The sequence below is a fragment of the Lissotriton helveticus genome, chromosome 2_1 (genome assembly GCF_964261635.1).
Source record: "Lissotriton helveticus chromosome 2_1, aLisHel1.1, whole genome shotgun sequence".
NCBI lineage: Eukaryota > Metazoa > Chordata > Amphibia > Caudata > Salamandridae > Lissotriton > Lissotriton helveticus.
Genome location: NC_136059.1, coordinates 701,973,365 through 701,990,941, shown reverse-complemented (window position 1 = coordinate 701,990,941; position 17,577 = coordinate 701,973,365). Strand labels below are relative to the sequence as shown.

Below are 17,577 nucleotides of genomic sequence, written 5' to 3'. Positions count from 1 at the left end.
CAGGTCAACTCTCTGACAATACACTGGTGAAGAGTTCCTTCATGTGGTTGGAGCTGGTCTGAATCTGGTGTGTCAGGGCCTCTTTTTTTGCTGCTTTGATCTGAGGGTGGTAGATATTTAGGGCCCTCTTGAACGTGGCTTGGTTGGTAATGTGTCTGCTGGTATGCCATCCTCTTTTCAGTTGTTTGCATCTGTGCTTCGACATTCAGAGTTCCAGGGCATACCAGCTGGCTCGTTTGGAGGATCTGTGCATTTTGTCTAGTTTGGTGAGAGTGACTTGGTCGGCAGCACTTCTGAATCAGGTGTTGAAGTTCACTAATGCCTGGTTCAATTTGGTGGTGACGGGCTTTGTGATGCTGAGGGCATCAATCAATTGGTGATGAGTGACCTTGTTCCAGCGGTGGAAGGGGGCAGTGTGCAGATGGGGTGGTGAGGGGAGGTCCAATGAGGGTGAAGTGTACATTGAAGTCCGACCACGTTCCGTGTTGTGGCTGTATCTGAGTCTGATGCTGGATGTGAAGATGAGGTCCAATGTGTGTCCTGCTTTGTGCGTGAGGTCTGTGACAAGATGCTCTAGGACGATGTTGTCCAGTCTTTCAAGGAGGTTGGTGGAGTTAATGTCAGTGGGGTCATCCAGATGTGAAGTCATTGGGGTCATCCAGGTGAAAGTTGAGGTCTCCCAGGAAGACATAGTGTTTGGATTCAATGGCGAGCGGGGTGATGAATTCCGCGATTGTGTCGCTGAGATCAGTTTGTGGAGCTGGCGGTCACCAAGTGAGGAAGCCTTTGATGGCGGTTTCGTCATCGGTGCAGAGCTAGAGGTTCATGCTTTCCATTGTGGTTTTGTCATTAGTGGTGGTGCAAGTGATCGATTCTTTGTATGTGATGGCGATGCCACCTGCGTGTCTGTTGGGGCAGTCACTGTGTTTCATCTTGTGGCCGCTGGGTGTTGCAGTGGTGCTGTCTGGATAGAGGTTGGGATGAGCCAGGTATCTGTAATGAAGGTCACATCGGGGGCGAGCGTGGAGATGGTGTCACAGACTTTGATGATGTGTTTGCAGAGCAATCTGGCATTATTCAGGAGGCAGATGAGTTGTTCCGGGGAGGTCTCAGCCACTAGGGGATAGCATGGTTCTGGTTGCTGCAATGGTGGTAGGTCCTGGGGTGGAGTTGAACTGGCAGTGGATGCAGGTGAAAGTTCCCATTGTGCATCGAGTCGATGGGAGACAGCAGTTGTTGTCGCAACCGGGGTTCATGGCACCGAGGACTGTGGCAGAGTATCTGTGGAACTGCAGGGGGCAAGGCTTTCTGATGCTGGATGGCGTCCAGGCACAGACTGGTGCAGACAAGCATGATTTTGGCGCGCCAGCAGTGCGGCCGTGCAGTGGCCTCCATTAGTAGTCCTGGGAGGTGGGAGGGGCTGACTTGGAGGCAGGAGGCGGCGATCGAAGAAAAAAATGGAGGGAGCGGGAAAACATGGTGGGAGCGGGCAATGGCCAGGAACAGGTAGCTCGAAATTAAGACACAAGCCGTGGGGGAAATACAAGTAGAATTACAATAAAACAAGCACAGATGGGCCGATTACAGTGAAAACAACAGGCACTGGAGGAGATATGGGAAAAAAGAAAATCACAGGTGCAAATGGGCCAATCACAAAGAAAACACTAGCACTCAAGAAAAAAAGTTCAACTGAAAATAAGCAAGCGCAAAAGAGCTAAATACTAGTGAATTAACGTACACTTAGTGGTCAGTGGGACTGAACTGGCAGCCTCAAGGGCGGTGCACTAGGCAGCGGTCACGAGGAGCTGGGCAGTGCCAGCTGGGGGAGCGACACAGGGACCAGGAGGCCAGAGGCTACTCAACCAGCATAAGCAAGATGAGCTAAAAGAATGTACATTGAAAATAAGAAAAAATGTAGCAGCACATGGCTGGCGTATGCTTTCTAAAACAAATAGGTGAAAGAGGTAATATATTAATGTGCATTCTGTATTTTATAGTTCCAAAATAAGTGTCACATTTAGAAGTAACGTGTGCACCATATTGGATTGATGAAATAGCAATAACATGGGCTTAGAAGTGATCTATTGGCCATTCCAAGATGCCCACTTGACTTGGAAGCAGTGGCCATGCAGAATGCAGTGAACTGCAAAGCAGCCCGCTAACACAGTCTGTGAATTGTTGGTGCTTCTAAAAAATAAAGAAGTAAAAGTAAGAATAAAGAGGGAAAGAACTGAGAGGGGCTTCTAATATGAGAAAATTTAAAATGAAAGGACTGATTCGCGCCATAGGACTGAAGCACACGAATGAATGAATGAAAGTTAATTTGTATTGCGCAAACTTAGCCCAATGGGCATCAAGGCGCAGTCCACACATAAACATATATACTGATACAGAAAAAATTTAATAGTAGACCTGAGAGAAAAGCCAAGTCTTCAAAAGCTTCCGGAAAGTGGCCAAAGAGGGTTGGTTGGAAAGTTCAGGGAGGAGATTGCTCCACAATTTGGGAGCCAGAGTAGAGAAGGCTCTTCCACCCCATTTCACCTTTTTAAATCTGGGGACGACTAGCAGATTTCTTGAGGATGAACGGAGGGATCTTTTAGGGGAATAAGGACTGACAAGAGTCCTTATACCTTCTGGGCCAGAGCCAAACACAGCCCTATGGGCCAAACAAATGAGCTTGAAGGAAATCCTGGCATGCATGGGAAGCCAATGGAGATCCTTCCTGGCCTGAGTTGCGGATGATAGCCTAGGTAGCTTTAAGACCATCCTAGCAGCAGAATTTTGGACCATCTGAAGGCGATGGAGGGATTTCTTATTTATGCCCCCATACAACGCATTACAATAGTCGAGCCTGGAAAATACCAGGGCGACTGTTGCCTGCTTGCGGGCGTCAAATGACAGGTAGGGGGCGATCTTTTTCAGCATGCGGATGGTATTGCAGCAGGTGGATACTGTTCTGTTGACCTGAAGGTCAAAGGAGAGGGCCGAGTCTATGAGGACACCAAGGTTCCTGGCCGAGTTGGTAGGTTTAGGGCAGTCTCCTAAAGAAAGGGGCCACAAGTCTTCGGACCAGATGTCATGGTTTCCTCCAAAGACTAGGACCTCCGTCTTCTCCCCGTTGAGCTTTAAGTAGTTACGCACCATCCATTGCGAGACTGCCTCCATACAGGTTCGACATTTGTAGGCCGCCTCTTTGGCCGGTGAGGTGGTGGAAATGATAATCTGGGTATCGTCAGCATAGGACAGGATTTGATACCCAAAAGATCTTTTTACCTCAGCAAGTGGGGTTACGTAGATGTTAAATAACAAGGGGCTCAGGGAGGAGCCCTGAGAAACCCCACATTGCACGGCCTGGGAGGGAGACAGAAAACTACCAAGCTGGACCCTTTGTTGTCTCTGGTAGAGGAAAGAAGATAGAACACTCAAGGCACTTCCCCCTACCCCTATCCCCTTCAGCCGGTCTACCAGGATTGAAGGGGATAGGGTATCAAATGCTGCTGTAAGATCAAGTAGCACTAATAATTCGGTCTGCCCTCTGTCTACTTCGGAGCGGATTTTGTTAACTACGACAGTGAGGGCAGACTCGGTGCTATGGGCAGCACGAAACCCATGCTGGGAAATGTCAAGAAGACCCATCGTCTCTAAGTGAGTAGTCAGGTGAGAATTAAGATGGGCCTCGAGTATTTTTGCCGGGGCTGGGAGCAGAGATATTGGCCGGAAGTTTTTCAAAACTTCCGTATTTAGGGAAGGGTTCTTTAGAAGGGGCTTGACAACTGCCGATTTCCAAGGGGTTGGAAAAGACCCCTCATCTATGGCCATGTTCATGACCTGCAGGAGAGGAGGAAGAACAGTCTCTCTGCAGGACTTCACGATCTTTAGAGGACATGGGTCAAGAGGCGAACATGGTTTGGTGGAATCAAGGAGGCAATTCAATTCGTCCAGTGTTAAATGTGGAAATTTGAAGAAATTAGACGAGGGGCCCACTTCAGTCGTTTCATTGTATACGACGGAGGAGGGAGGGGACAGGAGAGCCCTATTGGCATCCAGTTCTATATTGAGAGATTTAAGACAAACATAGATGTCAGAGATTTTGGTTAGGAAGAAGCTTGCAATATCATCCCAAAGCTCCTGCGACTCATTCACTGATTCGATAGCTTTAGGTGTTGATAGAGTGTCAATGATTTTAAAAAGCTCTCTAGATGATTTCAGTGAGGTAGTGATCTTGCTGAAGTAGTTCTTCTTTTCTACAGCTATGGCCTTTTTATATTCTCTCAGGGCAGACTTATGTAGATTTTTCCCCTGAGGGTCGCGACAGGCATACCAGGCTCTCTCCTTCTGTCTGCATTTCTGCCGTAATAATCTAAGATGTTCCGAGAACCAGGGTGACGAGGGACTTTTCCGGGCAGAATAATGCTTTTTAGGGGGTGCTAGCAGGTCCACAGCGTTGGAGAGAGCAGCTGACAGGCCTAGGGCAGCTTCATTTACATCAGGCAGAGAGAGAGGGTGGAAATCAGCCAGAAAGGGGGAGAGTGTAGTGTTAGATATATTATTATAGTTTCTTCTGTTCACCTATCCCTTCCTGTTGGTTTGATCAGAACCAGAGGAAGTCATATTGAGAAAGAAAGGAATTGCCCTATGATCGGACCAGGACAGAGGGATCGAAGTTGAGAAGATGCAATCTAATGTATGTCCGGCAGTGTGAGTGGGGCCTCCAACAAGTTGATTAAGCCCACAGGAGGTTAGACCCTCGAGTAGAGCTTTGGTGTTATTATCCTCGAGTGATTCCAAATGAAAATTGAAGTCACCGAGGAGAGTAAAACTAGACCAGCTGATAAACGGTTCTAGTAATGTGAATAGATTATGACAGAAATTAGTCTTTGGGCCAGGGGGCCTATAACAAAGAATACCAACAAAAGAAGCAGAGGGATCTAACTGTATGGTAAAGTGCAGTGACTCATAATTCAGGGATGGACATGTGCATCTGATTAGGAGAAGTTCCGTCACTCAGAGAGCCAAAGTGAGCCTATAGGCAATGTTAGAAATGGGCTGACCCATTGCCTCATGCTATGTGGTGTCATAGGTAGAAACATAATGTGAATGATAGTCCAACAGACCAATGAGTGAGGAGGGCTAAACTATGAATTGTTTTGATTACAAGAGCCTGGCAAACAGAGTTTCATAATAAAATGTTCTGATTTCTGATATAATGTGTCCCAACGAACCAATTGGCTTATAGACTTGATCACTGCCTTGTCAACTTAAACTACCGAGGCCTATTGTACTGAGTATAATCTGTGCAATACAAACACTTTTTTCAGTTCAAACACACAATTTCTGCCCAATCGCATCCTGTGGGAATGGGTGGACGTAACCAGAGCCCCTCACAGAAGCGTCTGTTTAAAGGTCTTGATATGTTGATCAATAAGGCTTGGCTCCAACTTCGCTGTCAAGTAAGGTCTAACAAAGAATCAATTAAAAGAAAAACAATTTATGATGGGCAAGCTGCATAAAGAACATAAGGAACCAATTTGCATTTCGCTGTATTCAGTTATATAGTTCTAAAGACTTTTGCCAAATACTTCTACATTATTGTTCTTTCCTCTAAATAAAATGATCACCCAGTGTTGCAAGGGTTGACAGTTCTGAGAACTATTCCTTAGCTTTAACTAAGTATCAGATTTCCATATTTATAAAATTATCTTTTCTTAGTAGCAATTGTCCTTTACATCCAGAATTTGATGCGACAGTCTTGTATATGTTGAAATCCTATTACCATTTGATTTCTACAATTTAGTTCATCAATCGATTTATTTTGGAATATGATAGAAGCTTTTCTTCATAGGTGCCTTTCTGTTACAAGCACTGGCAATTCAGAGTTCCATTCGGAGTTTTCTTATAATTCCAACTTTCCAGCAAGTAGAAATTTCCAAAATGTGCACTTCAAGTAATATGGCCAATCTGCATGTGATATTACTAAAACCAGGTTTTTTCAGCACGCATTTTACCAAATCAATCCGGGTGAAATTTGTCCCCAAGGTACAGCCCTGAATTCTGGAGTTATCTGAGGGAATTGGTGCGGTTGTGTTCACAAAAAGAGGACAAAGTTCCTATACCAGGGTGCAAAAGTCACCCACGTATCAGAGTGCAAATAGTCACCCATACATTAAAAACAGGGAAGAAGGGGGAAAAGTAATCCTAGGTAAAAAATACCCTGATGGGAGAGGGAAAGACATACTACATCCTCTGCTGCCCTCACACACCCCAGAGGATGTCATGCTTCATCATCGGGCAATGTTGCTCCTCGTAGGGCCGGCGCTGCAATTCCCTACGGGTCCCTGAAGGGTCACTTTATCGGAGATCTTTTAGAGGATTAGCCGGATGTTGCATGCAGGTGTGTGGGGAAGGGTAAGGGAGGGTAAATCAATTACGTGCAAACATGATAGTGTGATAAAATCAAGGGTATGGAAGCAGCGACAAGATTGTCTAGGTAACCCTTGGCAGTTAAAAGTACTGCTTAAAAATGTCTGACCCCACAAGGCCCACTATGCCTGGGTGTCACTAGTCAAGGTCAACATGTTTCGCGCCTCTATCGCCCGTAGGTCATTGGCGCTTCGTCAGGACCAAAAACAAAGAGAAGTGCACGTGAGTAAAATACATAAAAGTTAAAATGAGAACCCTCTTATCTCATCCAGGGCGGATCAGGAGACCTGTGTCCCCACTATGTGGTTGTAGCTGTTACATAGAAGCTGCTCCTGGATGATACCTAGAAAGAGAAAAAGCAAAGTAAGCCGCATGTGAGCATCAGTAACAACTTGATGCATCACAAAGTGTCACTTATGTGTACACAGCGCTTCAAATAGAAAGATTACGCGGGCACACAAGACTGGTCCACAGTAGATCGGGGGCTGCTAGTTCAAGGAGCCCTTAGGCTCAAAATAACGCATATATAATGGTGTTAAAAGGCAACTAACCTTGGCTGTATAAGGTTGATTAAAAGTATAACAACTATAGGGTAGAAATCTGCCAATGTTGAAAATTGGTGAAAAGTACCAAACCGTGAGGTGGGTAGTTCACTTCACAGTGCTTACCAAATATTAATTAAAGCTCTCCTCCAGTGGTCAAGGGAATGGACGCCTGCGAAAAGTCGGGCTGTGGAAGCAATAGACACAAACCAGGTACATAAGCACAACGGAAAAAGTACCGGTGAAGTAAGGTGGAATTAATTGAAATGGCACTTACTAAGTAATGCGGGTGTAGCCTCTAGTACACCTACCCCTGTCCAAACGCTCGCCGAGAATGAATTAAAGGCGGCGAAATGCAGAGTTTAAATAAATGGATCTGGTGGTGGGTGGAAAAAAGGGGAGGCGGTAACTCTTTACGGTGAAGCCTCACAAGGAAGTGTTTAACTGCGCATGTGCGAAACAACGCAGCAGCGGCGCATGCGTATTAGCCGTGCACACTGCTCCCTCGCTTCTGCGCACTGGTTTCATAGTCAAGGAAAATAACAAGGCCGGTAATGATTAAGAGTTCACACAAATCTACAAAATTAATCCGGTTTAAGTTACTCCTCACTAGTTCAGTCCTTCCCGTATGAGACAGGTCCTAGTATCATGATTGGACCACACCTCGAAAATTAACTTCAATCTATGTAGGAATTTCCCGTTTGTGACATGTCCTGATGTCGTGACTGGACCACCCCTTGAAAATTAACTTAAATCTATATGGATGTTTCCAAATTCACAACCATCAACATATAGTTGACGCTTAGGCCATAAAATGGGGACTAAGAGAATACAGCCAAATTGCCTACACCAAGGACAGTAATGTAAGTCCTCACGTATTTTAATGCAAAGAATTAATCCCCCGGAATTATCCGAAGTTACCAATTCAAGGCTTAACATAAAGTCAGCACCCAACGACCCCAAGGACCCGTCTCGTGTGCCCACTTGAAAAGGGAAGGAAATAGGGTAGGTCCCGCGGCCGTACAGCCTGCATAATCAATTCAACAAAAGAGAGGGGGGGGGGACCAAGGAGCCAATAAAGGTCCAGTGTCCATGCTCCTAAACCAAATCTGTTCACAAAAAGAGGACAAAGTTCCTATACCAGGGTGCAAAAGTCACCCACGTATCAGAGTGCAAATAGTCACCCATACATTAAAAACAGGGAAGAAGGGGGAAAAGTAATCCTAGGTAAAAAATACCCTGATGGGAGAGGGAAAGACATACTACATCCTCTGCTGCCCTCACACACCCCAGAGGATGTCATGCTTCATCATCGGGCAATGTTGCTCCTCGTAGGGCCGGCGCTGCAATTCCCTACGGGTCCCCGAAGGGTCACTTTATCGGAGATCTTTTAGAGGATTAGCCGGATGTTGCATGCAGGTGTGTGGGGAAGGGTAAGGGAGGGTAAATCAATTACGTGCAAACATGATAGTGTGATAAAATCAAGGGTATGGAAGCAGCGACAAGATTGTCTAGGTAACCCTTGGCAGTTAAAAGTACTGCTTAAAAATGTCTGACCCCACAAGGCCCACTATGCCTGGGTGTCACTAGTCAAGGTCAACATGTTTCGCGCCTCTATCGCCCGTAGGTCATTGGCGCTTCGTCAGGACCAAAAACAAAGTGAAGTGCACGCGAGTAAAATACATAAAAGTTCAAATGAGAACCCTCTTATCTCATCCAGGGCGGATCAGGAGACCTGTGTCCCCACTATGTGGTTGTAGCTGTTACATAGAAGCTGCTCCTGGATGATACCTAGAAAGAGAAAAAGCAAAGTAAGCCGCATGTGAGCATCAGTAACAACTTGATGCATCACAAAGTGTCACTTATGTGTACACAGCGCTTCAAATAGAAAGATTACGCGGGCACACAAGACTGGTCCACAGTAGATCGGGGGCTGCTAGTTCAAGGAGCCCTTAGGCTCAAAATAACGCATATATAATGGTGTTAAAAGGCAACTAACCTTGGCTGTATAAGGTTGATTAAAAGTATAACAACTATAGGGTAGAAATCTGCCAATGTTGAAAATTGGTGAAAAGTACCAAACCGTGAGGTGGGTAGTTCACTTCACAGTGCTTACCAAATATTAATTAAAGCTCTCCTCCAGTGGTCAAGGGAATGGACGCCTGCGAAAAGTCGGGCTGTGGAAGCAATAGACACAAACCAGGTACATAAGCACAACGGAAAAAGTACCGGTGAAGTAAGGTGGAATTAATTGAAATGGCACTTACTAAGTAATGCGGGTGCGGTCACACTAATTTCTTCAGTCATTTTCCATTCTGCATTGCCACATGTTATGCCTCATGTACAACAAGCAAATTCTAAAATAATGTGATAATATCATGAGGTGATATTATCTCTCATTCTGAATATTACTGGATGATGTGGAATTGTCTCTCAGTGTTCACATAAGTATTTTATTTAATTCGGTAAAATTAATGAAATGCTATAAAGCACAGGTTTTTAATTTTGTATGGCTTTGTTTCTGTGTCTATAAACATTGGATTTTACCGGTACTTGCCTGCTGGCTATATAGATTTATTATCATAGGTAAATACACTCATATTAATTTTTATATCCAGCAATCAGGCTTCATCTTCTATACTCTTACCATTTAGGCCTTTACTCGATCCAACGCTTGAGGGCTAACGTCAAAACACTGATGCCAGAGATCTGGTTTGCCTAGTCAGTTAGGTTGAAATGGCTTTTGGGATAGCCAATATTAACATTTATCTGATAATCTAGAGAAGGACCCAAAGAAAGGTCGCAATATGTCACTTTTTAAGACACGTTACTGCACACTGCTGCACCAATCCAACAGATATAGATGTTTTAAATGGCAGTTCTTGTGTAGAGGATGGCAGCATATGGATGTAGACCATAATTAGGGTAGTGCACTATATGTTTTATTTTTAACTTTATCACATTCCTATCATCCAAGCACACATGTGCTGTCCATTTTAGGATTCATATAAAAACATCTCAGATGGTTTTAAGGAAGTTGGATCCTTTAATAAGGGCCTTCATATTTAGTAATTCTTTAATGAAAAAGCTAGGAGAGTAGAGAATGTAATTCTCAGAATGAACTGTGTTCTTACATATCTAGCGGCTGCAGTCACCCCCATGAGCAAGGTTAAATTAGATTTTTCCAAATACCCATTGATAGTAGAGAAGAGCAATTAAAAGGGACAATAATTCATAAAGTTCCTACTTAAAAGGATGATGGGGCTACATCTGGGCTTTTTAGCTATTCCTCAAAAGACTGGAAGTATCAAGCCAAATAAGGCTGAACTGAGGATAAACGAGATCTGTGCCTTCTTTAGGGCCTACGACATCTTCAGTTTGACTTTAAGACCCCTTGACTTCTGTCAAATTTTCCAAGTCATTCCATATTTTCGCGAGGATGAGCAATAGGGTCTACGTGATTAAGGGGCAGCTTTTGAAAATCAGTCTTGACCCTGTTCCTCATGGGAACAGTCCAGTCCGAACTACCAGGCCAGGTCCTCCCTCGACCGGAAACAATCATCCTGGGACCGGTTTCCAGGTAAAGTGTGCACCATTTATCTAATATTAAACCTTTGCTTTAAAAAAGGCCCAGATATTTGACCATGCCTTTGTTTCTTTGGTACAAATGGGAGTGTTGGCATATTTGATGGTCAATAACCAAGATATTCCTTTCACAAGATTCAGTCGCATGTTCTCTCTATTCACTAATTTATCCTTCACAATTCTCGACATTTCCAACACTTTGAAAATATTATGATGTGTGCAGTACAAAGTAATTTCACCCAAGACACAATTGTAAGACCTAATCTGGAAACTGGTATGAAAAATATCTGGATTCTTAACAGATATTCCCTAGAATATCAAAGCAGAATAACATAAACTATAATAGAATACAATTGCAGAAGAACATGTTGTGGATATATGTAGGGAGATGTTGCCCAAGAAGATGAGTTTTCTCCAGAAGAAAAACTGCTTTTAAATATGCAGTAACTATGAGTTCTTTTGAAATGAGGAGCCTACAAATAGCATGAATATATTAATTGCTTGAAGAATGGAAATCATGTTAGCTGTGCATTGTACTAATTGACTGTGTTGTGGCGCAATCATTTGACCTGATATAGAGAGCTACATCTTATTGTCTGGATCACCATATTCAAATACAGACAATTCATATTCTGGGTGAATCCAACTTCATGTGAATGTTCTTGCATTGAGATATATGCTGCGTCAGCATGGCTAGAACTGCTCCACTTATCATTTCCCCCATTTATACACCACTCATCAACAAAACTCCTAATGATGGATAGTCACCTGCAGGCGCAAGCATTACATCATCTTTTTGCTATCTAAAAATCCCACCAATGACCCAGCTACAAGAGTGAGCATTAGACCTCTCGGTTCCTCCGCCCTGTGCATATATTCTTAGAAATGCCAGTCAACACACAGTTCTTTGTACCCCACAAGATGAATAGACTACCAATTGATTATCAGCCTGGATTATGGCCCCATCATAGCACTGAAACCACACTCATGAACATCAGCGAAGAATTGCTAATCAGTAATCACTAGGCACCGGGGAATTGAATGTTTCTTCAGCATGCTAGGTTTGACATTCATGAATTGATTTTAGTTTTCAAAGAGCACCTTTCACAAAATGCACATATTTACTGTCATCCATAATTTCTAAACTTTCATTTCAAGCATTGAATTTTCCATGTCTTGTTTTACCAGAATATAAAATATCAGAATATCGTCTGCCATCATTATTCAATCCTAAATGTACTTTCCAAAATATCACTTCATTAAGGTAAGTAATATAATTTTTACATCCAATATCGCAATCGTTTTGTAAACAATGTTTAGGGCATGATATTTATGTCAGAAAATATTTCCTGTATCTTGACATATAACACTTTCTGGAGTGCTTCTGAAAAGGGTATACGTGAGATTATAATTAAATTCATAAACGCTGACAGTGACCTTTTTAATGGACATTACTCTTTACAGTTACTGTTTACATTTTCTCTTTTTTTCAGATTGGATCACTTGAAAATCACTATTTATTCAGACATAATAGTCACCCGAGAAGATCAAAAAGAAGTGCAATTCATGTAACAAAGAGGTTGTCAGATGATGAGCGTGTAAGTATTACTCCTACACATATTATGTGGAACCTAAACGAGGTTATGTGAAAAATGCTAATGGTTTTAAAAATTTAATTTTTTGTTTTTTTATTGGGAAGAAAAAGTAATGAGCTGAGTATTGCACCTTTTTGAAACACAATCTTGATAAATTATTGTTGTAAATACTGCAGATTGGTGATCATTATTATATATTTTTGTGTTGTCTTATGGAGAACGGAACAATCTCACACTAGGTATTACATAGATTATCAAGGAACCATCCCACCGCACCATATCGTACACCATTATCCCACACCACACTAACTAACACAAAACCAGTCTTTCTTCAATCATCCTATCACATTCCAGCACACCCCTACGCCATTTCACCTCTAATCATGCGACCATCACTTGACACCACTATCTCTCCATACATGTGCCAGCAGATAACACCTTAAAAACCCCTTCACACCAGCAAACATCATATTTGACACTGTATTAAAACCAGATTACACTAGACAACAAATCATCGTCTCTCCAACCAATTCCACATCACACAGCACCACATCACACCATATATTAAAATATCTTCATCAGACTCGATCCAGAGGTGACCTCGTCTGAAGAAACTGATAGGAAAAGGACGAAAAAGGTGTATGGTGCAGGTGCCGGAAGGCACACCACATCGAATGTCATATCAGATGCAATAGGAAAATCTGATTTTGGTTTACATAGGAACTGCAAGGTGTAGGTGCAACTCTCCTGGGAGTTAAATACACCAGGAGATCCATTACAAGGAATCACAACCAGGTATTGCATTTTGAGTAGAGATAGGCATTTCCCAGCAGACCACAGGAAATAAACATATTCAGTGTGATTGATTGACTGGGCCACCAGATCACGCCATCCACCTACTGATCAAATTCTGTGACCAATTCTGTGATCACTATAAACTGTTTCCACTTCTTGACACCACTCTAAATGGGACAGGCTCATCAGTACAAGCACCGCTATTTCCCATATGGATAATTATGCTGAATGTGAATCTCAGAAACACAGATAAAGGAGAAAGTTTGTTTCATTCTCAGGAAAGCTGAGACAATGTGGGGGACATGGATTCTGAGATCATGGAGCTTTGGAAGTAGGGATGTCCCAATAGCTCTTGGGAGACATGGTGAAAGGTAGACACTTGGAAATGGGACATGGAGAACCAGAGACTGTTCTCCCAGTGACACTGGCCCTGGAGTTATTAGGCATCAAGAACAAGCAACAGTAGTAAATCTGTGAACCATGAAAACAGTATGAGAATAAGTATAGTACAATCTCAATGATTATGGAAGGGAAAACAAGACTTTGGGGGTCCATTGGTGCTATTTGAACCTAGATCAGAAACCAAACACTCAAACAAGAAACAATACAGTTACAACATACTAACTAAAAATAAAAATGGTTGTGTAACTATTGGTTAAAAATGATTTATAAATAGTTAATATATTTAAATGTATTCATTATTTAATACACATTTAATGGGTTAATGTGCTGTAACATTATAATTGATTGATTGTTGGCTAATAAATATTGTAACAATTTACATTTGTATTCTACATGAAAATATGTTTTTTTAAAGAACAATACACTTCAATAAATGTTCTTATGCTTTCCAATAGGAAAAGAAGCGGCCTAGATCCCCATCATGCATGTTCCATTTGAAGTAACTATGCACATGCAAATCCTATTGTAGGTGATGGAGATATAAATCTGCACCTTGCAAATTGTAGAGTTACACCGCCGTGTAGTAGTACATGTACATATGATTAAAGACACACATGTATATTTAACTTCATGACTAGGCCTGATATGTCCAGCAAAGTGTTACACTGCAGAAATGAAACAAAAATGGGAGTCATGGCAGTTCCAGGGCAAAATAGTGGAATGGTGGACAATGTACCAACAGCTTTATTTGCCAATGTGTGTGGAGTAAAACCAACTATTACTTGCTTTTATCCTCATTACACAACTAATTGCGTGCTTTGAGCAAGAAAAGCAACCACCATTAGCCACTGATCAACGCACCCATGCAAAAGATGTTCCTAAAAAGTGCTCAATGAATACATCATAAAAGGTTGTCATTATAAACATTTGGTTTACTAACTATACTCTTTTCAGAAGTTCATGTATTTAATACAGTGTTTCTTAATGTTCCTCCCAATTTTCGTATCTTGAAGATTTGTCTCATCCCATAATACTAAAAAGTATTGCCAGTGTCACAGAGAAATGCTTTTATGGTGCACAGGTAACTGCACAATTTTGAAGAATGAAATTCTCTTATGTAATTAGTTAAATATTTGTTGTAACAATATGGATAACCTGAGTAGCTATGTGACCCTTTCCACAAGTTCAATTCTTGTCAAATTGAAACTAATTTCAAAAGTGATGAAAATGGCAAAACTTTTATTACTAGGGGTGGGTGGAGCTTGCAGAGTTTCACTTTGCAGAATTCCCCTGAGTTACAGATGAACTCAGTCAAATTCCGCTAAGTTCTGGAAGCGGGTGGAGTATCTTCTTTATCTTATTTCCACTATGGGATGCCTGCAGTTGCCCCTGGCTCTATATAGAGAGCAAAGCCTACAGCCCTAGGTGCTACTCCCCTTCCCTACTTCCCCCCCAAAAATAATTCCATGCAATGACCCACATAACATACAGCGTCTTCCCAGTTCTGCCTCTACTTTGGACGTTACAGGTCAATTTTAACAATGCTACGCACAAGTGAGATGAGATTTCTAATAAATACATATCTGTTTATTTGAAAGTACTCTATATCTGTTTAAAATTTCTGTCAATTATTAGAAAAAAATAAGAAAAATGACGTGAAGATACTGACATTCCCAGTTGTTATCTTTTTCTTTAACTGTATTACTAAACCTAAGACGAAGGACAAGACATTGCAACTATGACTTCTGTTTCTATAAGGGCGGCCGGTGGAATTGGGGAGGTGGTGTGCACTGACAACATGGCGTCTGTTTTAAACCACATGAAAATACATTCTCATTTCCTCTCACATGGTCCATCTTTTGGTTAAGAAAAAACTTCTACATTCTACCGCTCCGTACAGTTCCTCTTATGTGCAATGTGACATTTACGCAGGTTTCCTTAATGAACATAAACTTTTTGCTGCGGTGGATTTTTTAATAAGATGAATGAGTGTGTATGGCACCTAATGGGTAACCCCTTTACACAGTGGGACATTTTCCTGCAACCAATATACATTTACGGTGGTTGTCATAGTCTGATGATAAGATAGGCAAGCACCACAGGTTACAAGGCTGAAGGATTTTTTGGCGTACAGACTCGGGAAAGCAGTTATTTATATCACGACAACCTTCAAATAAAAAGATAATCCTGAAAGATAGCGAGCATTTTCTACTGAGATCTTACCTGCCTTTCAATTTCAGACATAGCTCGGCATCCGTGAACAAGGTGCCATGATGATAAAAACATGAAGCGCGTGGGAAGCAGACCAAAAGAAAGGCTCACGGCTGCCACACATAAAGATTAAGGGGGCACTCTTACTGTTTGATACAAAGACAATGACGAGAGTACTGGGGGATGGCCCAGGCAGCAGACACTTCAGCACTTGTGTAGATTGCTCACAAAGGCGAGCGATGGGGCGGAAAGATAGACGGAAAAATGCAATGTGAACCAGAGTGGCCACTGGCAACTGATAAATGGCACGGGACAATTCAATGAAAAAAAGAGTGCGCCGAGCAATGGATAAATAGATCCTAAAGTAATGGGGCATGTAACAGGGCCAGTCACCACGAAAGGTAAAACACATCCAAAGGTGGGACAAAGAGCAATCTTTCACCAATCAGCAAATTAGACAGGCACACAGCAGAACAAATGGAAAGCGGTCAGCGTAGTCTAAGCCCCCAGAGTTGATACATCATACTTGCAGAGCAGGCATGCGCACTGTTAGGCTCGACCTAAACAAGGAAAATGAAGAGATGTTATAAAAGGAAATATGGGAATGTGAAGAGAAGTTAAAGATAAGCAGACTGTGGCAAGCTGAATATGTAGAAAGCATGAACACAGATAAGAAGAAAGACCTAGATACCGACAGTTGCACTAGTCGTCCAGGTGAGTGAGTATAACACCCTGCACCATGGCGTGAGTTGAATTACATTGAATTATAGTGTGCAGGACATCCTGTGGGGAAAGCCATTTTATAGCGGAAAGCCATTTTATAGCTGTATAAATTTGTCGATAGTTAACAACCATTACATACCTAATATCTTCTTGGCAAGTATTAATGTTACAACGTATGGTGGCAGACTTCAATATCCATTCGAATGCTTTGTTTGGAATGACTGCTTCTAGGTCACATCCTATACCCTCCGCATGCTCATCTATCCCTGCCCTGTTTTTTAATAACTATACATATGCAGCACTGCCATTTATTGCGTCCTTCTAAATATATAATTAAACAATGTATGTAGCATCGATGAATGCCATATTCCTCCATTTTTATTACAAACATGTTTTCAGTCCTGTGCTTTCATATACAAAAGATAAAGCCATTGCAGCTACTCAGGTTGCTAAGTTACATTAAATACAAATTTCACAATCCAGTGAGATTCTCCAAGATTTGTAGGTAACATGATGCTTTAACCAAAATGAAAATAACACAGTATATGTTGGACTGCATGCATTGCTCGCTGTCGTACTGTGAAAGAGGATTCATCAATACATCAAAAGGCAATATTTAAACAAGATAATAAAGTAGGTTTAGCAATTTATAGCATCCCCAGACAATAAAAATGTCCACAGTTTTCCTCATTTACTTGCAGAAAATACTTCTGTTGCGTGTGTCATAAAATCGTAAGCAAAATAAACAAGCGCCTATTTATTTCCTTTGCCTTTCACTTAGTTAACTTTCCTGGTAATTGTAACATGCATTGGCAAAGCCAATAGGTTTCACCTACGAGACCATTCAGCTTTGACAATGATTTTTTAGCCAATCATGAAAATAATGTAAAAACGCGCTATAATGGAGCCCTCACTTCATTTTGTAGGTGTACACCAAGATAAATGTGCAGCACTACAAAATGAAGTGCCATTTTTTTTATTTTTTTTATTACCAATCTGAGATGGATTAGTAAATAAAAAGCTACACAAAACGAACTTTTTTGTAATATGCGCTAACACACTTTTTTGACAGAGGGCTAATGCAGTTAAAAAAACTGGGTAGGGAGTTGGCTGTGGAGAACAAGTGAGGGACGAGGTAACACGGAGGAAGGGAGGTGGGAGAGAGAGATACAGGTTTAGCTAACGTGTGTTTAATGTTGATTGACAAAAGTGTGTGTGTTCGGTTTGGTCAGATCAACATTCCAGTGTGTGTATTCTGGTCTCCTGTGAATGGACTCCATGGTTCCTGTGTGATCATTGGTCAT

At 42.0% G+C, this 17,577-nt stretch overlaps 1 protein-coding gene across 1 annotated transcript in view; it reads left to right on the top strand.

Moving 5' to 3' along the window:
* The window catches only part of PCSK1 (proprotein convertase subtilisin/kexin type 1), a 246,062-nt gene that overhangs the window by 58,950 nt on the left and 169,535 nt on the right, over positions 1-17,577 (top strand). The window contains exon 2 of the mRNA XM_078675404.1: positions 12,041-12,145. Within this exon, the coding sequence (XP_078531530.1) occupies positions 12,041-12,145 (105 nt within the window). The remainder of the gene's footprint in view (positions 1-12,040; positions 12,146-17,577) is intronic.